The sequence below is a fragment of the Coregonus lavaretus genome, assembly GCF_964263955.1.
Source record: "Coregonus lavaretus genome assembly, contig: HAP1_SCAFFOLD_4616, whole genome shotgun sequence".
Taxonomy (NCBI): Eukaryota; Metazoa; Chordata; class Actinopteri; order Salmoniformes; family Salmonidae; genus Coregonus; species Coregonus lavaretus.
Genome location: NW_028163073.1, coordinates 587 through 20107, shown reverse-complemented (window position 1 = coordinate 20107; position 19521 = coordinate 587). Strand labels below are relative to the sequence as shown.

Here is a 19521-nt window from a genome sequence, read left to right as displayed (position 1 = left end):
CACACACACACACACACACACACACACACACACACACACACACACACACACAATCACAATCACAATCACACACACAAACGTATATTCATTATTAATTATATTAATGATGATTTTCTGTAGTTGTTGCAATGTGTGTGTGTGTGTGTGTCTGTGTGTGTACGTGCGTGCTTGTGTGTGTGTGTGTGTGTGTGTCTGTGTGTGTGATCAGGTTCCGGAGACTATGCCACTACATTGTGACTCTGAAATTCTTTGAGTTTGGTATCCTGTCTACCATCGCTATGAGCAGTATCGCCCTGGCAGCAGAAGACCCCGTCTGGCCAGAATCACCTCGCAACAATGTGAGACACTCAATGCTAGCTCTGTGTCCATATTAGCTTCTATTTACTCTCCATGCTAACTTAGCTATTAGCTAACTTTTACTTTACCCCCTATGCTAACATAGCTAGTTTAGCTAGCTTCTACTTTACCCTCCATGCTAACTTAGCTATTATAGCTAACTTCTACTTTAACCTCAATGCTAACTTAGCTATTAGCTAACTTTTACTATACCCTCCATGCTAACTGGACTATTAACTAGCTTCTACTTTACCCATGCTAACTCTGTGTCCTCTCTCTCCCTTTATGCAGGTTCTGCGCTACTTCGACTATGTGTTTACGGGAGTGTTCACCTTTGAGATGTTGATTAAGGTAACTCTGAATCTACTTCACTCTAGCTATACTTGTTATTTTCTGATGTGAGACAATCAATCTCTCCATCTCCCTTACTCTACCGCCCCCCCCTCTCTTTCTCTCTTTTTCTCTCTCTCTCCCCCCCTCTTCCTCCTTCTCTCTCTCCAACCCCCCCCCTTCTCTCAGATGGTGGATCTGGGCCTGGTGTTGCACCAGGGCTCCTATTTCCGTGACCTGTGGAACATCCTGGACTTTATAGTGGTTAGTGGTGCTCTGGTGGCCTTCGCCTTCACGTAAGTGACCCTCCTGCCCCATCACCTCCTCTCCCCCAACTCTCTCTCTCTTGTCCTGCCTGCTGCCCCCTCTCCTCCTCTCCCCACACTGCCCCCTCTCTCTGCTATCCTCCAAGGGGTCACATCGTCACAGCGCAACCAGCCTCACAGGCGCCCTGGAGCAAAGCCCTACTCTCTCACTCTCTCCTCTGTCGCTCTCTCTTCTCTCTTCTGTCACTCTCTCTCTGTCTCTATCTATCCCATGCTCTTGCTCTGTCTCACGTTCACACTCCCACGCTCTCTCTCTACTGTCTCACTCTGTCTTTGTCTTACCTCCTCTGTCTGTCTTGCTCTGTCTCACTCGATTATGATACATAATCTGATGTCTTTGGCAAGCACCTCAACAACCTTCCCACAACCTTCCCATAACATCCAACTCCCCAGGCTACTGGCACTACCGTTTCCCCTATGCCCCCTCTCAATCATCTTTCACCAGAGGCAACCCCTTCCATCTCCTCCTGTCCTTTACCCCGCTCCCTCGCTCCCCATCTCACCTGCCCCCCTCGCTCCTCGTTTCCCCTCCTCCCCCCTGCGGTCAACCACTATCCCCCTCCCCCTTTCTCTCCCAATGTCCACTACGCCCCCCTCTCTCGCCCCTCTCCTCCCCCTTATCTCCCGTGGGTGTGAGGACCACCCCAGGCACCTGTAACCCTTTAGTGTCCCAGGCGGTTCTGGAGCTGAGGGGCCCGAGCCGCACCCCTCCTCCACCCCTCCAACGGAGCAGGTATTTCAGCTTCCTTCTTCTGCACGCCACTGCCTGATCTTGGGCTGGGAGTGGGACAGGTGCTATGGCTGGTGATGGAGCTGGTACTATGGCTGGGGATGGAGCTTGGTGTGGGATAAAGAAGGTTGCCTTATTGAAATAAAGGTTTAGGATGGGGTAAGTGCTGGGGCTAAGGCTAAGGCTAAATGGAACTGGAGCTGGATGTGGGGTGTGGGGAAAGAGAAGTGCTGGGGTTGTAGCTGGGATCAGAAGAGGGTTAAGGTTGAGACAAGGGGGTTAGGGCTGGAGTGGGGGCAGGTGGGGGCAGGTGGGGTTGAGCGAGAGAGAGGAAGGGGTGAGAAAGGATAAAGATGAGATGGGAATAGGCAGGCGGGGTAGGTCTTGGAATAGTACATTGATACCTTGTCAATGATACATTGACTCTCTTGAAAAGAGATGCTGAGTCTTAATGTGATTACATGGGCCGACACAGGATAGATCAACAGACTAAAGGGAATGGCTGGGTTGGGTGTGATGCTAAAATGTGAATGTTTTTTCTGACTGTTAAGATTTTTCTGGAATATAGTGTATGACCTGTTGTCTGTATGCATGAGGACATCCTCCTCTGTGCCTATGGGTGTCTACAGTGAGGGAAAAAAGTATTTGATCCCCTGCTGATTTTGTACGTTTGCCCACTGACAAAGAAATGATCAGTCTATAATTTTAATGGTATGTTTATTTGAACAGTGAGAGACAGAATAACAACAAAAAAATCCAGAAAAACGCATGTCAAAAATGTTATAAATTGATTTGCATTTTAATGAGGGAAATAAGTATTTGACCCCTCTGCAAAACATGACTTAGTACTTGGTGGCAAAACCCTTGTTGGCAATCACAGAGGTCAGACGTTTCTTGTAGTTGGCCACCAGGTTTGCACACATCTCAGGATGGATTTTGTTCCACTCCTCTTTGCAGATCTTCTCCAAGTCATTAAGGTTTTGAGGCTGACGTTTGGCAACTTGAACCTTCAGCTCCCTCCACAGATTTTCTATGGGATTAAGGTCTGGAGACTGGCTAGGCCACTCCAGGACCTTAATGTGCTTCTTCTTGAGCCACTCCTTTGTTGCCTTGGCCGTGTTTTTTGGGTCATTGTCATGCTGGAATACCCATCCACGACCCATTTTCAATGCCCTGGCTGAGGGAAGGAGGTTCTCAACCAAGATTTGATGGTACATGGCCCCGTCCATCGTCCCTTTGATGCGTTAAAGTTGTCCTGTCCCCTTAGAAGAAAAACACCCCCAAAGCATAATGTTTCCACCTCCATGTTTGACGGTGGGGATGGTGTTCTTGGAGTCATAGGCAGCATTCCTCCTCCTCCAAACACGGCGAGTTGAGTTGATGCCAAAGAGCTCCATTTTGGTCTCATCTGACCACAACACTTTCACCCAGTTCTCCGCTGAATCATTCAGATGTTCATTGGCAAACTTCAGACGGGCATGTATATGTGCTTTCTTGAGAAGGGGGACCTTGCGGGCGCTGCAGGATTTCAGTCCTTCACGGCGTAGTGTGTTACCAATTGTTTTCTTGGTGACTATGGTCCCAGCTGCCTTGAGATCCTTGACAAGATCCTCCCGTGTAGTTCTGGGCTGATTCCTCACCGTTCTCATAATCATTGCAACTCCACGAGGTGAGATCTTGCATGGAGCCCCAGGCCGAGGGAGATTTACAGTTATTTTGTGTTTCTTCCATTTGCGAATAATCGCACCAACTGTTGTCACCTTCTCACCAAGCTGCTTGGCAATGGTCTTGTAGCCCATTCCAGCCTTGTGTAGGTCTACAATCTTGTCCCTGACGTCCTTGGAGAGCTCTTTGGTCTTGGCCATGGTGGAGAGTATGGAATCTGATTGATTGATTGCTTCTGTGGACAGGTGTCTTTTATACAGGTAACAAACTGAGATAAGGAGCACTCCCTTTAAGAGCATGCTCCTAATCTCAGCTTGTTACCTGTATAAAAGACACCTGGGAGCCAGAAGTCTTTCTGATTGAGAGGGGGTCAAATACTTATTTCCCTCATTAACATGCAAATCAATTTATAAAATTTTTGACATGCGTTTTTCAGGATTTTGTTGTTGTTATTCTGTCTCTTACTGTTCAAATAAACCTAGCATTAAAATTATAGACTGATCATTTCTTTGTCAGTGGGCAAACTTACAAAATCAGCAGGGGATCAAATACTTTTTTCCCTCACTGTATGAGGACGTTTTAAATATCAGACAGTATAGCTAAAATCCTGGTCCAAAAATGACCCTCCTAAGCCCATCGGACGGCAAGGTGAATGCAATCACCCCTCAGATCCCCAAAAAAGGGTTGTTTTTGGACCGTGCTAGCATTGTTAGCTTTTTCATGATCCAGACCTCTTATCATATAGCATGGCGCCTGAAATGGTGTCCAAAACTCACAAAATGATGCCGATTTCTCTGGTCTGGTTGATTTAGACCTAGGATATGATTTGACAATGATTTTACACATAGTTGCATGATATAAAGTCATTGGTTAAGGCTTGTGAGTTGATTATTGTACATGCTACATGTCCAGTCCCCTTATACAGGTGGATCATTGCACAATGGAAAAACATGGAGACCAGGGCAGTGGTCGATTCCATTTTGATTCACTCAATTCAGGAATTGAATCGAAATGTTGAACCCCTTCAAAGAAAATACTGGGATATTTTCAAAACCATTCATTCAATTTAAATTGATCATCTCAATTGACTGAATCAAAATGGAATCGAAAGCCCAACCCTAAAGGAAACCACGGGTATGAGGATGATGTGCCCATAAGCATACATACACACATACATACATACTCGAGGTCCATATACATTCATATAAGAATGGGAATGGTTATAACTAACATTCATTTCATTAATGCATATGAAGAACCTATCATAGCTCTGAGTATATGATAATTCATAAGCTGATAGGGGTTTGCGTGTTTCACAAACAGAAATCACTCCGCTTTGTATCTTCCCAAGCATGTCTTATACCTCCTCAGGGATGGTCCCTTCCTTCCACCCTTACTCCCTAGGCCCTAACAATAGCTCCCTTTGCTTAACAGATTACCATATTACAGTGTACATGTTCCTCTCCTCTAAGGGAGAAGGATAGAAAAAGAAGCCTGGCTCTGCCTGCAGAATATTCCCTCCTTCCCCCCTCCCTCCCTCCCTCCCTCCATCCCTCCCTCCATCCCTCACTCCTTTACTCTGCTCCTGTGGAGAGAAACAAACTGTTCATCGATCCCCCCTACATTCCTTCTTCTCCTCCTCTCTTCTTTCTCATGATCCCTGACTGGATAGGTTCACAGAATGTTAGCATTGCCCAGCTAGCATTCGCATCATTACCATTGCCTATCCAGTCCTTTCACATCTGCAGTCATATGAAGGAGATGAAGGAAAGGATGCTTTGTAGGAATAATGGCATGCTCAAGGTAGAAGTTGCATCAAACCACATATCTAAGATCAGATTGTCCTACCACAAATCCTAACCTTGCCCGTTAGGCTGGTAAAAACTAATCTGATTCTAGATCAGTGTCTAGGGGCAACTTCATGCCTTTCTTCCTCTGAGTGGCCGGTGCTCCAGGGTGGCAGTGGTGCCCCCGTCTGTGGGATTGACCCCCTGATCCATATCTCTGCCATGTTATGTGTGTATGTGTGTGTGTCGCTGTCAAGTGTATTTGTGTGTGTGTGTGTGTGTGTGCGTGTGTGTGTGTGTCACTAACAAAGAGTTTGTTTATTTCATGTATATGTGTGTCTTTCTGTATGTCTGTATGTCTGTATGTCTGTATGTCTGTATGTATTTATGTGTGTTGCATATATATGTATATCTTAATGTATGCATACTGTATATATGTGTGTGTCTATCTGAGTGTATATGTATGTTTGTGTGTTTCTCTTTCTGTGTTAGGCCTGCGTTTTTAGTCTCTGGGTATAATGGAATGTTTGACAAAGGGCCAGACAGACAGACCGACAGGCAGCAAGACAGACAGCAAGACAGACAGACAGAGACTCTGATAGATCAGACAGACAGACAGACAGACAGATACTCTGATAGATCAGTCAGACAGACAGACAGATAGACAGATACTCTGATAGATCAGTCAGACAGACAGACAGAGATGCTGATAGATCAGTCAGACAGACAGACAGACAGACAGACAGACAGACAGACAGACAGACAGACAGACAGACAGACAGACAGACAGACAGACAGACAGGCAGGCAGACAGACAGACAGACAGACAGACAGACAGACAGACAGACAGACAGACAGACAGACAGACAGACAGACAGACAGAGACTCTGATAGATCAGTCAGACAGACAGACAGAGACTCTGATAGATCAGTCAGACAGACAGACAGAGATGCTGATAGATCAGTCAGACAGACAGACAGACAGACAGACAGACAGACAGACAGACAGACAGACAGACAGACAGAGACTCTGATAGATCAGTCAGACAGACAGACAGAGACTCTGATAGATCAGTCAGACAGACAGACAGAGACTCTGATAGATCAGTCAGATAACAGTAAAACTCACAGAGCCAGAGCAGACTCTAACAGATAAAGATAGTGCCCTAATTCGATTGGTCGAAATCAAGCAGCATTGCAGATAGAACGAGTGCTCCCATTGGAGATCTGTATCACCACTTTGATCTAATTGCTCCGGCATCCAGTGTCTGGCCTGATGATCGGTGGTATCTGGGCTCGTGTCGTCATCCTGCATGCCTCTCAAATAAATAGAAGAACTGCTGTGCCTGAACATAATGCCCTTCCCAAGGCAGGACACTGATAGGCCAAAACTGGTACACACCTACACTAGTGGACCAATAAGATGGCTGGAAGGGAAGTGGTTTGATATTGGTTGCTATGGTTACTAACATGGCTGTTCCCCTCAGTTGACCCTATGGAATTGTTAAAGCATCGTTGATGTTGAGCGTCAATGGTGGCACTAGTTTGGTGCTGTGTCCCAGTTATAGAGTTATCTGGTGTGTGTGTGTGTGTGTGTGTGTGTGTGTGTGTGTGTGTGTGTGTGTGTGTGTGTGTGTGTGTGTGTGTGTGTGTGTGTGTGTGTTTATGTGTGTGTGTGTGTGTGTGATAATGGGTTTCAATATAGGCATAGATTGTTTAGCCACGGAAATAGCATTGAACTATATAACTTCACATGACAGACAAACATACAGGTAGCTAGGAGTGTGTATGTTGGAGAGGTTGAAAATATGACAGACAAACAGACAGGTAGCTAGGAGTGTGTATGTTGGAGAGGTTGAAGATATGACAGACAAACAGACAGGTAGCTAGGAGTGTGTATGTGGGGAGGTTGAAGATATGACAGACAAACAGACAGGTAGCTAGGAGTGTGTATGTGGGGAGGTTGAAGATATGACAGACAAACAGACAGGTAGCTAGGAGTGTGTATGTTGGAGAGGTTGAAGATATGACAGACAAACAGACAGGTAGCTAGGAGTGTGTATGTTGGAGAGGTTGAAGATATGACAGACAAACAGACAGGTAGCTAGGAGTGTGTTTGTGGGGAGGTTGAAGATATGACAGACAAACAGACAGGTAGCTAGGAGTGTGTATGTTGGAGAGGTTGAAGATATGACAGACAAACAGACAGGTAGCTAGGAGTGTGTATGTTGGAGAGGTTGAAAATATGACAGACAAACAGACAGGTAGCTAGGAGTGTGTATGTTGGAGAGGTTGAAGATATGACAGACAAACAGACAGGTAGCTAGGAGTGTGTATGTTGGAGAGGTTGAAGATATGACAGACAAACAGACAGGTAGCTAGGAGTGTGTATGTTGGAGAGGTTGAAGATATGACAGACAAACAGACAGGTAGCTAGGAGTGTGTATGTGGGGAGGTTGAAGATATGACAGACAAACAGACAGGTAGCTAGGAGTGTGTATGTGGGGAGGTTGAAGATGTGTGTATGCGAGAGGGGAGAGATCTAACAAAACGCAGGCCTTGCACTCTCTCTGTTTCTCCGTCTCTCATATGGATGTTTTTCCTCCTTCAAACCCGTCCCTTTCCCTTTGTCTCGTTTTCTCTCCTTCTCTGTCTCTTTCTTTTCCCACCTCTCTCTCTCTCTCTCTCCTCTGTCTCGCCGTCTCTGACCCTTTCTGATCTCTCCGTTCCGGACCAACAGGAGCAGTAGCGGGTAAAGTTGTGTTCTCTCTCTCTTTCTCTTCTGCTGCACTCTGAGTGCTTGTCCTTTTGATCACATGGCTTTCCTCTCTTTCTTTTTTAAATCTGTCCGTCCTCACTGTCGCCCACGTGTCTTTATCTCTCTCTCTCTCTCTCTCTCTCTCTCTCTCTCTCTCTCTCTCTCTCTCTCTCTCTCCTTCTCTCTCTCTCTCTCTCTCTCTCTCTCTCTCTCTCTCTCTCTCTCTGTCGTTCACACTGCTCTCTATGTTGAACAGCTCTAACTAACATACGACTCAAGTGAATCCAACATGAATCAAATGTGAATTGTTCATGTGTGAGTCTGAACTGAATCTAAAGCAAATCACAAGTGATTCAGAACAGACAATGAGAATAACGAGAGTAGAGGAAGCAGAGTAATAGGTGAACCAAGTGAATCAAGTGAAGAGGAGGGGGAAGTGTGATAGTGTAGATACAACAGCAGTAATTGCCACAGGTTTTTGGGGCTGGTCATGCTGGAGCTAGAGAGCAGATGGAGACAGCAGCGAGAGGCAGTGAGTCGTAGGAAATACTGCTCATTGAGATCAGACATACACGGACGCGTGGAAACGCACACTCACACACACACACTATTGCAGGCAGATTTTGTAAACACACACACATACCTGCACACATGCAGAAACAGATGTGTAAACACACACACACATACAGTCAGCCACCAGTAGCCTTACATCTGGTGTAACAGCTGCAGCCACAGCAGGAGGTTCTAGAAGACCTCAGGCATCCCCCACCATGACCCCTGACCTTGGAGAGGTCACAGCTGACCTTTCACCCCCTGAGGCTGAGTAGGGAAGACCCAGGGAGAAATCTGGAGGCATCTCTTACTGAGATGCGGGTTAGTTAGTTAGCTTTTTAGCCACCTAGTTAGCTAGCTAGCCAGCTAGTTAGTTATTCATTCAGATATTATATGCAAATTAAACAGGATTACCTCCACCAACCAGGTGCTAGGGCTAGTCTCTTTTCTCTATATGACCAGATATTCAGAGAGAATCCTGTCCACTCCCACACACGTTAGTATGTCCACAGTCTCCCCTCCAAAAAAAGAAAGAGGTTTGGCTTGGCATTTCAGTCCAGAAATGCCTGCGCAATATGTTTGTCTTTGCCAAAGACCAAGACATAATCTCATGCTGTTTGGGCTATGCTATGAAACCAGCTTGGGGAGGGTAGTGGTAGAGCTACTATCTCTGTGTAGAAGAGTTCACCATTCCTCTAGCTATCAATGGAGAACAAGGTTTCAATACAGCATGGGAAGCTATAGGTTTCAAAGCAGCATGAGTAGACTGCACTGTTTCAGTATTTCAGTGCATGTGTCCGTGGGTTCAGCCACCTTGCTTAGTGTTGGATGATGCATTGCACAGTGCTAGAGTTGTTGAGAGTAGTTTGAATGGAACAATCAGTTTTTACACAGTGCAACTTAACCTTGCAGAAGTAGTCTGTCATAATATAGCATGTTTTGCTTTGTCAACTAACCCTGTCTGAGTTCCTCACAGTGAGTGAACTCAGCAACTACCTTCTAGGAATGGCCTCCTACTACTTCTACCCTCTTCTATTTGAATCAAGAGGGGCTACGCCAGCTTCCTCCACGTGCCATCCCCTCCCTCTCTGACTGTTGTCTGTGTTTGTGTGTTGTGTGTGTGTGTGTGTGTGTGTGTGTGTGTGTGTCTGTGTGTGTGTGTGTGTGTGTGTGAAACAGGGGGAGCAGTAAGGGGAAAGACATCAGCACGATCAAGTCTCTGAGGGTTCTGAGAGTGTTGCGACCTCTGAAGACTATCAAGCGTCTTCCAAAGCTCAAGGTACATTCAAGTCTAACCACGTTTATTACTGTCTGTTAACAGCCACATCCACCATTCTGATAAACATTTCTCCCAAGTAGGACCTTACAGTGTCCAGGCTGTTGGACCTCTCATTTCTCTCATCGTTAACCTTTATTTAAATCTGCATCTGGATTTTTAGACTGTGGCTCAGTCATATACAGATGGGCTGTGTGCCTTTGTCTGACTGTGTATCTCTGTGTCTGCAGGCTGTATTTGACTGCGTGGTCAACTCCCTGAAGAACGTCCTGAACATCCTCATCGTATACATGCTCTTCATGTTTATATTTGCTGTGGTGGCCGTGCAGCTGTTCAAAGGCAGATTCTTCTACTGCACTGACGAGTCCAAAGAGTTTGAGCGCGATTGCAGGTCAGAAGACACACACATGAAGACACATACTGTATGGATATATGATGTAGACACACACACACACACACACACATAGTATTACGTATGAACAATCTGTTGTGTGTTCCAGGGGCGAATATCTAGTCTATGAGCGGAATAATGAAGTGAAGGCGCAGAAGCGGGAGTGGAAGAAGTACGATTTCCACTACGACAACGTGCTTTGGGCCCTGCTCACCCTCTTCACTGTGTCTACCGGAGAGGGGTGGCCGCAGTGAGTACAGTACACACACACAGACTGATAGACACACAGACAAATGTTCATGCACACACACAAAAACGATTTCTCTCTCTCTTCCTCTCTCTCTCTCTCTCTCTCTCTCTCTCTCTCTCTCTCTCTCTCTCTCTCTCTCTCTCTCTCTCTCTCTCTCTCTCTCTCTCTCAAACACACACACCCAAACTCACAAACACAACCCCCACCCAAACACAAGCGCCCCCCCCCTATCCTAACCATCCCTCTCTCCTCTCTTCCTTCCTCCAGGGTGCTGAAACATTCAGTGGATGCGACTTATGAGAATCAGGGCCCGAGCCCGGGGTACCGGATGGAGATGTCCATCTTCTACGTGGTGTACTTCGTGGTCTTCCCCTTCTTCTTCGTCAATATCTTCGTAGCTCTCATCATCATCACTTTCCAGGAGCAAGGAGACAAGATGATGGAGGATTACAGTTTAGAGAAAAACGAGGTGAGAAGAGACGGCGAGGAAGAGGGGAGTGGGAGGGAGGGAGAAGGCAGAGAGGTTGGAGAAGAATGACATGAAAAAGGATGGCATAGTCCAAAACATTTGAGCGATTATTTGTAACAACCCCAGGCTTTTAAGAGCGTGACAAAAACATCCAAGGGAGATAGCTCAGTTGGGACCGTGACTAGTGTGCTCTCCTTAAGAACAGATGGCTGGGGTTCAAACCCCTCAGTGGTGTGACCTAGTCCCGCAGGTCTCAATTAGTTCAGTCAAATGTTTAAGCTCTAGGCTAGAACAAAAGCCTGGTGAAGGCATTCGCTGAAACACATTGGTTGTAACAATAACATTTTCATTTTTTAAGCAACAAACTGGGCACACACTGGCTGAATCAACGTTGTTTCCACGTAATTTCAATGAAGCTATGTTGAACCAACGTGAAATAGATGCTGAATTGATGTCTATGCCCAGTGGGAAACTTCGGTAACACTTTACTTGACATCCACCGTCATAACACGTTATGACACGGTCATAACCATGTCATAATATGTCATAACAGCTGACATAACTTGTCATAACCTGTTATAATTGGTCATAAAACTGTCATGACACATATAATTAGACCTGTTGTGACAAATATTGCGTTATTTTATGGCTGGTTATGACACCTACATAAGAGTTTAAAAACCCGCAAAACCAACCACACAAGGCAAAACATTCCATTACACCATAGCCTACGTGTCAACAGTATGTTTATGTTGTAAATATATATATTTTTATTGACCATATTAAATTATCATTGTAATTGCGCACAAATTGATGTCAGACATGCACCTACCCCAATGCTCTGTTGATGAATGCAGGAGCAGATTCCAGGAGCAGGACAAGACACCCTCTTTTTAACTGATAACACATAAGGGCATGTACATGATAGGCCTATCTGGCTTATATGATTATGATGGTCATAATGCTTCTTGACAGTGTCATAAAGTGTATTTTCTTAGTCCAAGTAAAGTGAAACAGGATGGTCATAATGCTTCATGACAGTGTCATAAAGTGTATTTTCTTGTACAAGTTATTTAAAATATGATGGAGAAATAAAACATGACTGTAAAGAATGACAACAACAAAGGATTTAAGCAACAAACTTTCAAAAAACTTCTTGCAGGGAAAAATACTAATAAATATGGGTTTTGACACTCTTATGTAGGTGTCATAACCAGCCATAAAATAATTCAATATATGTCACAACAGGTGTAAATATATGGGTCATGACAGTGTTATGACCATATTATGACAGGTTATGACACAATATGTCAGCTGTTATGACATATTATGACATGGTTAGGACCGTGTAAAGTAAAGTGTTACCGAAACTTCCATTGTCCTACCAAGTTGCTGAATACCTTCTCATCTTTAGAACAAAAGCCTACACATCCTGTGGGTTTGCAAGATCAGGTTTGAAGACCACAGCACTGTCAGTGAGATATTAACCCATTGTTGTCTGTCTGTCTGTCTGTGTGTGTGTTTCCAGAGAGGCTGCATAGACTTCGCCATTAATGCCAAACCCCTGACACGACACATGCCTAAGAACAAGCAAAGCTTCCAGTACCGCATGTGGGAGTTTGTGGTGTCGCCGCCATTCGAGTATACAATCATGGCTATGATCGCGCTCAATACTATTGTACTGATGATGAAGGTATGACAAGCCCGGACACACACTGATTGTCTCTCTTCATAATCACCCTCACTCCTCACACACACACACACACACACACACACACACACACACACACACACACACACACACACACACACACACACACACACACACACAACTAATTGTTCTACCTTTGTTGGGTGTGCTAACCTGTGTGAGTGTCTCTATCTGTCTTCATATGTGTCTTCCTCTCTGTCCATGGTTGTCTGTGTCTCTGTGTGTGTTTGGATGATATTTGTCATATTCCTTTATGCATTTATTTGTGTGTCTGTGTATTTGTGTTATTGTGCATTTCTGTGTACTTGTGTATGTCTATGTGCATATATTTGTGTGTGTGTGTGTGTGTGTGTGTGTGTGTGTAGTATGACGGAGCCTCTCCGGCCTACGAGGCTGTGCTGGCCAACCTGAACATCGTGTTCACGTCGCTGTTCTCCATGGAGTGTGTGCTCAAGATCATCGCCTTTGGAGTACTGGTAAGTGTGTCACACACGTCTTCCAATGATGATAGGAATTAATTTTTAGATGTAACTAACTAACTAACTAACTAACTACATATAACTAACTAACTAACTACATAACTAACTAACTAACTAACTACATATAACTAACTAACTAACTGCATATAACTAACTAACTACATATAAGTAACTAACTAGCTACAGTGGCTTGCGAAAGTATTCACCCCCCTTGGCATTTTTCCTATTTTGTTGCCTTACAACCTGGAATTAAAATGGATTTTTGGGGGGTTTGTAACATTTGATATACACAACATGCCTACCACTTTGAAGATGCAAAATATTTTTTGGGGTGAAACAAACAAGAAATAAGACAAAAAAACAGAAAACTTGAGCGTGCATAACTATTCACCCCCCCAAAGTCAATACTTTGTTGAGCCATCTTTTGCAGCAATTACAGCTGCAAGTCTCTTGGGGTATGTCTCTATAAGCTTGGCACATCTAGCCACTGGGATTTATGCACATTCTTCAAGCAAAACTGCTCCAGCTCCTTCAAGTTGGATGGGTTCCGCTGGTGTACAGCAATCTTCTAATCAAATCAAATCAAATCAAATTGTATTTGTCACATGTTATAGCGAGTGTAGCGAAATGCTTGTGCTTCTAGCTCCGACAGTGCAGTAATATCTAACAAGTAATATCTAACAATTTACCAACATATACCCAACACACACAAAACTAGCAAGGAATGGAATTTAAGAAAATATACATACCACAGATTCTCAATTGGATTGAGGTCTGGGCTTTGACTAGGCCATTCCAAGACATTGAAATGTTTCCCCTTAAACCACTCAAGTGTTGCTTTAGCAGTATGCTTAAGGTCATTGTCCTGCTGGAAGGTGAACCTCTGTCCCAGTCTCAAATCTCTGGAAGACTGAAACAGGTTTCCCTCAAGAATTTCCCTGTATTTAGCGCCATCCATCATTCCTTCAATTCTGACCAGTTTTCCAGTCCCTGCCAATGAAAAACATCCCACAGCATGATGCTGCCACCACCATGCATTACTGTGGGGATGGTGTTCTCGGGGTGATGAGAGGTATTGGGTTTGCGGCAGACATAGCATTTTCCTTGATGGCCAAAAAGCTAAATTTTTGTCACATCTGACCAGAGTACCTTCTTCCATATGTTTGGGGAGTCTCCCACATGCCTTTTGGCGAACACCACATTTGTTTGCTTGTTTTTTCTTCAAGCAATGGCTTTTTTTCTGGCCACTCTTCTGTAAAGCCCAGCTCTGTGGAGTGTACGGCTTAAAGTGGTCCTTCAAAGTTATCTTTGGTCTCTTTGTTGCCTCTCTGATTAATGCCCTCCTTGCCTGGTCCGTGAGTTTTGGTGGGCGGGCCTCTCTTGGCAGGTTTGTTGTGGTGCCATATTCTTTCCCTTTTTTAATAATGGATTTAATGGTGCTCCGTGGGATGTTCAAAGTTTTTAATACTTTGTCCCTGACCTTTTCGGAGAGCTCCTTGGTCTTCATGGTGCCACTTGCTTGTGACACTTAGATTGCACACAGGTGGACTTTATTTAACTAATTATGTGACTTCTGAAGGTAATTGGTTGCACCAGATCTTATTTAGGGGCTTTTGGAGCTAAGGGGGTGAATACATATGCACGCACCACTTTTCCGTTATTAATTTTTTTGAATTTTCTGAAACAAGTAATTTTTTTTCATTTCACTTCACCAATATGGACTATTTTGTGTACGTCCATTACATGAAATCCAAATAAAAATCCATTTAAATTACAGGTTGTAATGCAACAAAATAGGAAAAATGCCAAGGGGGATGAATACTTTTGCAAGGCACTGTACATATAACTAACTAACTACATATAACTAACTAACTAACCGATCTATCGATCTAACATGCCAAAGCTTACCCTCAAAGTATAGTCCTATAGCGATCCGAGAATGTTTTTTGAACTAATTACATTTAACTAATTAGCTAGCTAACTACATGTAACTAGGTACATTGAATGTAATGATCTCTCTATCTGTCCATCTACTGGTAGTATGTATTTAAATGTATAGAGATGATTGTTTTTCCCAAATAATAACCTATGTGTACTGCACTCACCTGGGTAATGAGAGAGACAAATGGCTGTAGTCAGTGGAAAGGTGTGCAGACACTGATAGATAGAGTGATGGGTGAGAGGTGAGCGACGGAGAGGAGAGAGGCAAAGAGGAGACCGTTTGAGGAAGCGTGGTGGGAAGATATATGGAGAAGAGGGGGAATAATTAGAGGAGAGAGAGAGATAAAGAGAGGAAGAGAGAGAGAGGGGGGGGAGAGATTACACACAAAACTAGCAAGGAATGGAATTTAAGAAAATATACATACCACAGATTCTCAATTGGATTGAGGTCTGGGCTTTGACTAGGCCATTCCAAGACATTGAAATGTTTCCCCTTAAACCACTCAAGTGTTTTAAGGGGAAAGAGTCAGAGAGTCAGAGATTTTAGGGAGGGTAAAGATTTAGTCTGACAGGGACAAAGAGGACACACACAGATAAATACACACACACACACACACACACACACACACACACACACACACACACACACACACACACACACACAGATAAATACACACACACATACATACCTGGTGAAAATGCACAGAGAGTATGGTGTTTTATTTAGTTCTGTCCTAATGCACAGTTTGGCTGCAGGCTTATACATGGCACCCAACAAAGGGGTTCTACTGCAGCAGCAGTCAGAATACAGTATGTACCACAATCGTGTGATCCCTTCCCTTTTTCGGGCCAACTAACCAACCAGCCAACCAGCCAACCAACCAGCCAGCCAGCGAGCCAGCCAACCAACCAGCCAACAAGCCAACCAACTAACTAACTAACCAACCAACCAACCATCTCTCTCTCTCTCTCTCTCTCTCTCTCTCTCTCTCTCTCTCTCTCTCTCTCTCTCTCTCTCTCTCTCTGTCAGACTCTAGTCGTATATCTTGCTGGAACCACTCCAATATGGCATCACTGATGTTCAGTTTGTCTGGTCTAATCTTTGTCCCGTTCCCGTCTGACGCTGACTCACCCTTTGTTTTTATCCTTTCTCTCCTCACTCTCTTTCCTTTCTTCCTACTCTTTGTCTGTTCCCTCCCTTCCCCTTTCTCTTCTGCCCACAGAATTACTTCAAAGATGCCTGGAACATTTTTGACTGTGTGACAGTCCTGGGCAGCATTACAGATATTTTAGTGACTGAGCTCGGGGTAAGTGAGGAGTCAGGGGGATGGCGTATATGTGTGGGGGCGGGCAGGGGGAATTAACAGTGGGAAAGGGAAAGGGTGTGTCAGCAAGTTCAGCGGTATACATGGACATGGTGTGTGTGTGTCCTAAAGATGGAGAAAGCAAAAGGCAAAGATAGACTGAGTCAGCGGGGTGCAGAGAGAGAGAGAGAGAGAAGAGAGGGGGACACAGATAGAAAGAGAGAGGTGGCGCATAGAGAAGCAGAGAGACTGTAGTGTACAGGATCTTGCATTGCTCGGTGAAGCATGAACATATTTTGAAAGCCTTATATAATTGTCCCAGTTGGTGGAGAGCAGAGCAGAGAGACCTGGATCTGGTAGCCCAGCCACCACTGACAACACTCAGGAGGCTAACACACACACACTTATGCACGCACGCACTACTCTACTGATCCGCTAGGCAACCTGACAGCCAATCAAATAACCAGCCTAGAAACAATCTGGCCAATCGGACTGTTCCTCTTGCCAGTCAACCATATTTAAAAAAAACATTTTTACATTTTTAGTCATTTAGCAGACGCTCTTATCCAGAGCGACTTACAGTTAGTGAGTGCATACATTTTCATACTGGCCCCCCGTGGGAATCGAACCCACAACCCTGGCGTTGCAAACGCCATGCTCTACCAACTGAGCTACACGGGGCCAATTAGCAACCAGTAAGATAGTGAAAAATGATAGCCAATGAGGTAGACACACTAGTTATTCAGGCAGGTAATGTGGTGTGTGTGTGTGTGTGTGTGTGTGTGTGTGTGTGTGTGTGTGTGTGTGTGTGTGTGTGTGTGTGTGTGTGTGTGTGTGTGTGTGTGTTGTAATGCCTTTATAAACCATATTATGAAATAGTAATATTGTTTTTGAATGTTGTGTGTCTCTGAGACAATCCAGCCAGCTATAGCCTTTGTTTACATTAAATGTATCATGTACACTTAAACTCTATCAACCCTGGTCCTGGAGAGCTATATGCTTTTATAACCAGCCCAGCACCAACACATCTGATGAAATGTTTTACTCATCATCGGGACCTTGATTAGTTGTGTTACTGCTGGGCTGGAACAAAAGCTTGAACATAATGTAGCTCTGCATGACAAAGGTTGGTGACCACAGGCATAATCACATAAATACATCGGATTTTATTTACATGGATATAGTATTTTGACTTAATGTTATATCATGTATATTATGATTACAAAATATCTTAGTGGTGGCAAGAGTTTTTCCTGACGACATGACTTGAACTTAGTTTGTTTCTATCAGTTCTTATGGTGAGGAAAAGCTCCTGTCCCCAGCTATGATCTATAAGCCGTCCTACTAGGTGTTACTGGCAGTGGATGTTAATGGTATAAGAATCAGGTGGAATAGGTTCCTCCTCTCTAAACTGACCTCAGATCAGTCCGAGACACCATTTGATCGAGAGGGACCAGTGAACATGAAAAAAAACAAGCCCTGTTCTTGGATCAGTCCAATGGTAGTCCATCAAAGCCGCCTTTAATTTGGGTTAACTCAAGTTAAAGCTGTAGCTGCCGTGGCGCTGATGCAAACACACGACTTGACAATCATGTTAGTTTTCCTCGCAATCCAATGGAGGCTTGTTAGTGTGTTGATGTTAAAAGTAATCTCATGTTAGGAGTAATCTCATGTTAAGTGTAATCTCATAATATATATTTTTTAACTTCACCTGTTTCATAGTCGTTGATATCCTGCTGTTGTATGTATGGAGGCAGTGTTATGACTGAACTGAACTCCGTAATAATGTACATAATGACAATTAATTTCCTGTTTTATCTTTTTTTTTACATGCTTTCTTTAACTCTACGCTACTTAATGGCAACTACTTCGCCCCTCTCCCTTCTGACGAATCCATCCAATCAAAATGCACTATGTGTCCATCCATGAAACCTGGCCTGGCCAATCGCACACTTTGTTAAATCAACCTCCAAAAACGCCGCTATAAACCATGTCATCTGCAACATCCACATGTAGATGGTTTGTACTTTTTTGGAGATACTTTAATTACTGCATCCATTTCCTGGTGTGGCTGTGGTGATGCATGTTGCTCGACCCCTCACCCTGGCAGTGACCCCTGACCTTTGATCTCTGACCCAGGTTTGACCTGATGACTCGACTGACCTCCTGCTCCCAGTCACCGGACAAAGACATTCGACCAATCCCAAATGGACTACACCTTGTATAGATCTAAAAGGATCAGATAGGATTGAGAAAATATTTCACCTAGCTTATCTTGATAGGTTCGTTGCCATATTACTGATACCAATCCAATGCTTTCAGATCTACACATGTGCTAAGCCTAGAGGGGCTTGAGGTCAATTTGGAATTGGCCAGTAGTCATTGTCCCAATACCCTTCAGGTTCTGATTCAATACTGTCAAAATGCATCCTTCCTTCCTCCCTTCCTTGAAGTGATCACAGCTTTGATCTGACTGATCTGACTAGATCTAACAGGTAACTGCCAAAATAAAGTAAACACTTGAGTAAATTAGGGTTCTGGCAGCTGTTATGGTGTGGGGTGCTTTTTCCTGGCATGGTCCACTCAACCCCTTAGAGGGCAAGGTAAACGCAAATAAATACACAGCCTTTCTGAGTGATCCCCTTCAACCTGGGGCGAAGCCTTTCTATTCTGATGGGTGTGGTCTCTTCCAGGATGACAATGCCCCCATCCACAGGGCACGAGTGGTCACTGAATGGTTTGATGAGCATGAAAATGGAGCGGCGTCTGAGACAGCGTATTCCACCATCATCAACAAAACACCAAATGATGGACTTTCCCATGGAAGAATGGCATCGCATCACTCCAATGGAGTTCCAGACACTTTTAGAATCTATGTCAATGCACATTGAAGTTGTTCTGGCAGTTCGTGGTGGCCCAACGCCCTACTACAATGCTTTATATTGGTGTTTCCTCTATTTTGGCAGTTACCTTTATGTAGCTATGTGGTGGAACTCCTGCTCTCACTAATCTGATCATGTTCAATCAGTGATTATTTCAAGTAGGGAAGGAAGAATGAATGTGTTGTAAAAGTATTCTATCAGATCTGTAGTAATGTAGGAAAGGAAACAAGGAAAGGAAGCTGGTCAAGACTATTGGGACACAGCCATTGTCCTGTGGACGATACTCTCACAGTCACTAGACATGCACTACTGCTTACATTCCTTATAAGCAATC

The 19521-nt window shown here is 44.3% G+C and overlaps 1 protein-coding gene across 1 annotated transcript in view; it reads left to right on the top strand.

Annotated features, from left to right (window-relative positions):
- The window catches only part of LOC311118527 (voltage-dependent P/Q-type calcium channel subunit alpha-1A-like), a gene marked incomplete at its 3' end in the record, with an annotated part of 32113 nt that extends 15805 nt beyond the window's left edge, over positions 1-16308 (top strand). The window contains exons 21-30 of the mRNA XM_084193321.1: positions 209-338; positions 628-687; positions 856-962; positions 9664-9763; positions 9991-10151; positions 10261-10401; positions 10669-10870; positions 12399-12563; positions 12947-13057; positions 16225-16308. Of these exons, the coding sequence (XP_084049447.1) occupies positions 209-338; positions 628-687; positions 856-962; positions 9664-9763; positions 9991-10151; positions 10261-10401; positions 10669-10870; positions 12399-12563; positions 12947-13057; positions 16225-16308 (1261 nt within the window). The remainder of the gene's footprint in view (positions 1-208; positions 339-627; positions 688-855; positions 963-9663; positions 9764-9990; positions 10152-10260; positions 10402-10668; positions 10871-12398; positions 12564-12946; positions 13058-16224) is intronic.
- Between the last annotated feature and the right edge of the window lie 3213 nt (positions 16309-19521).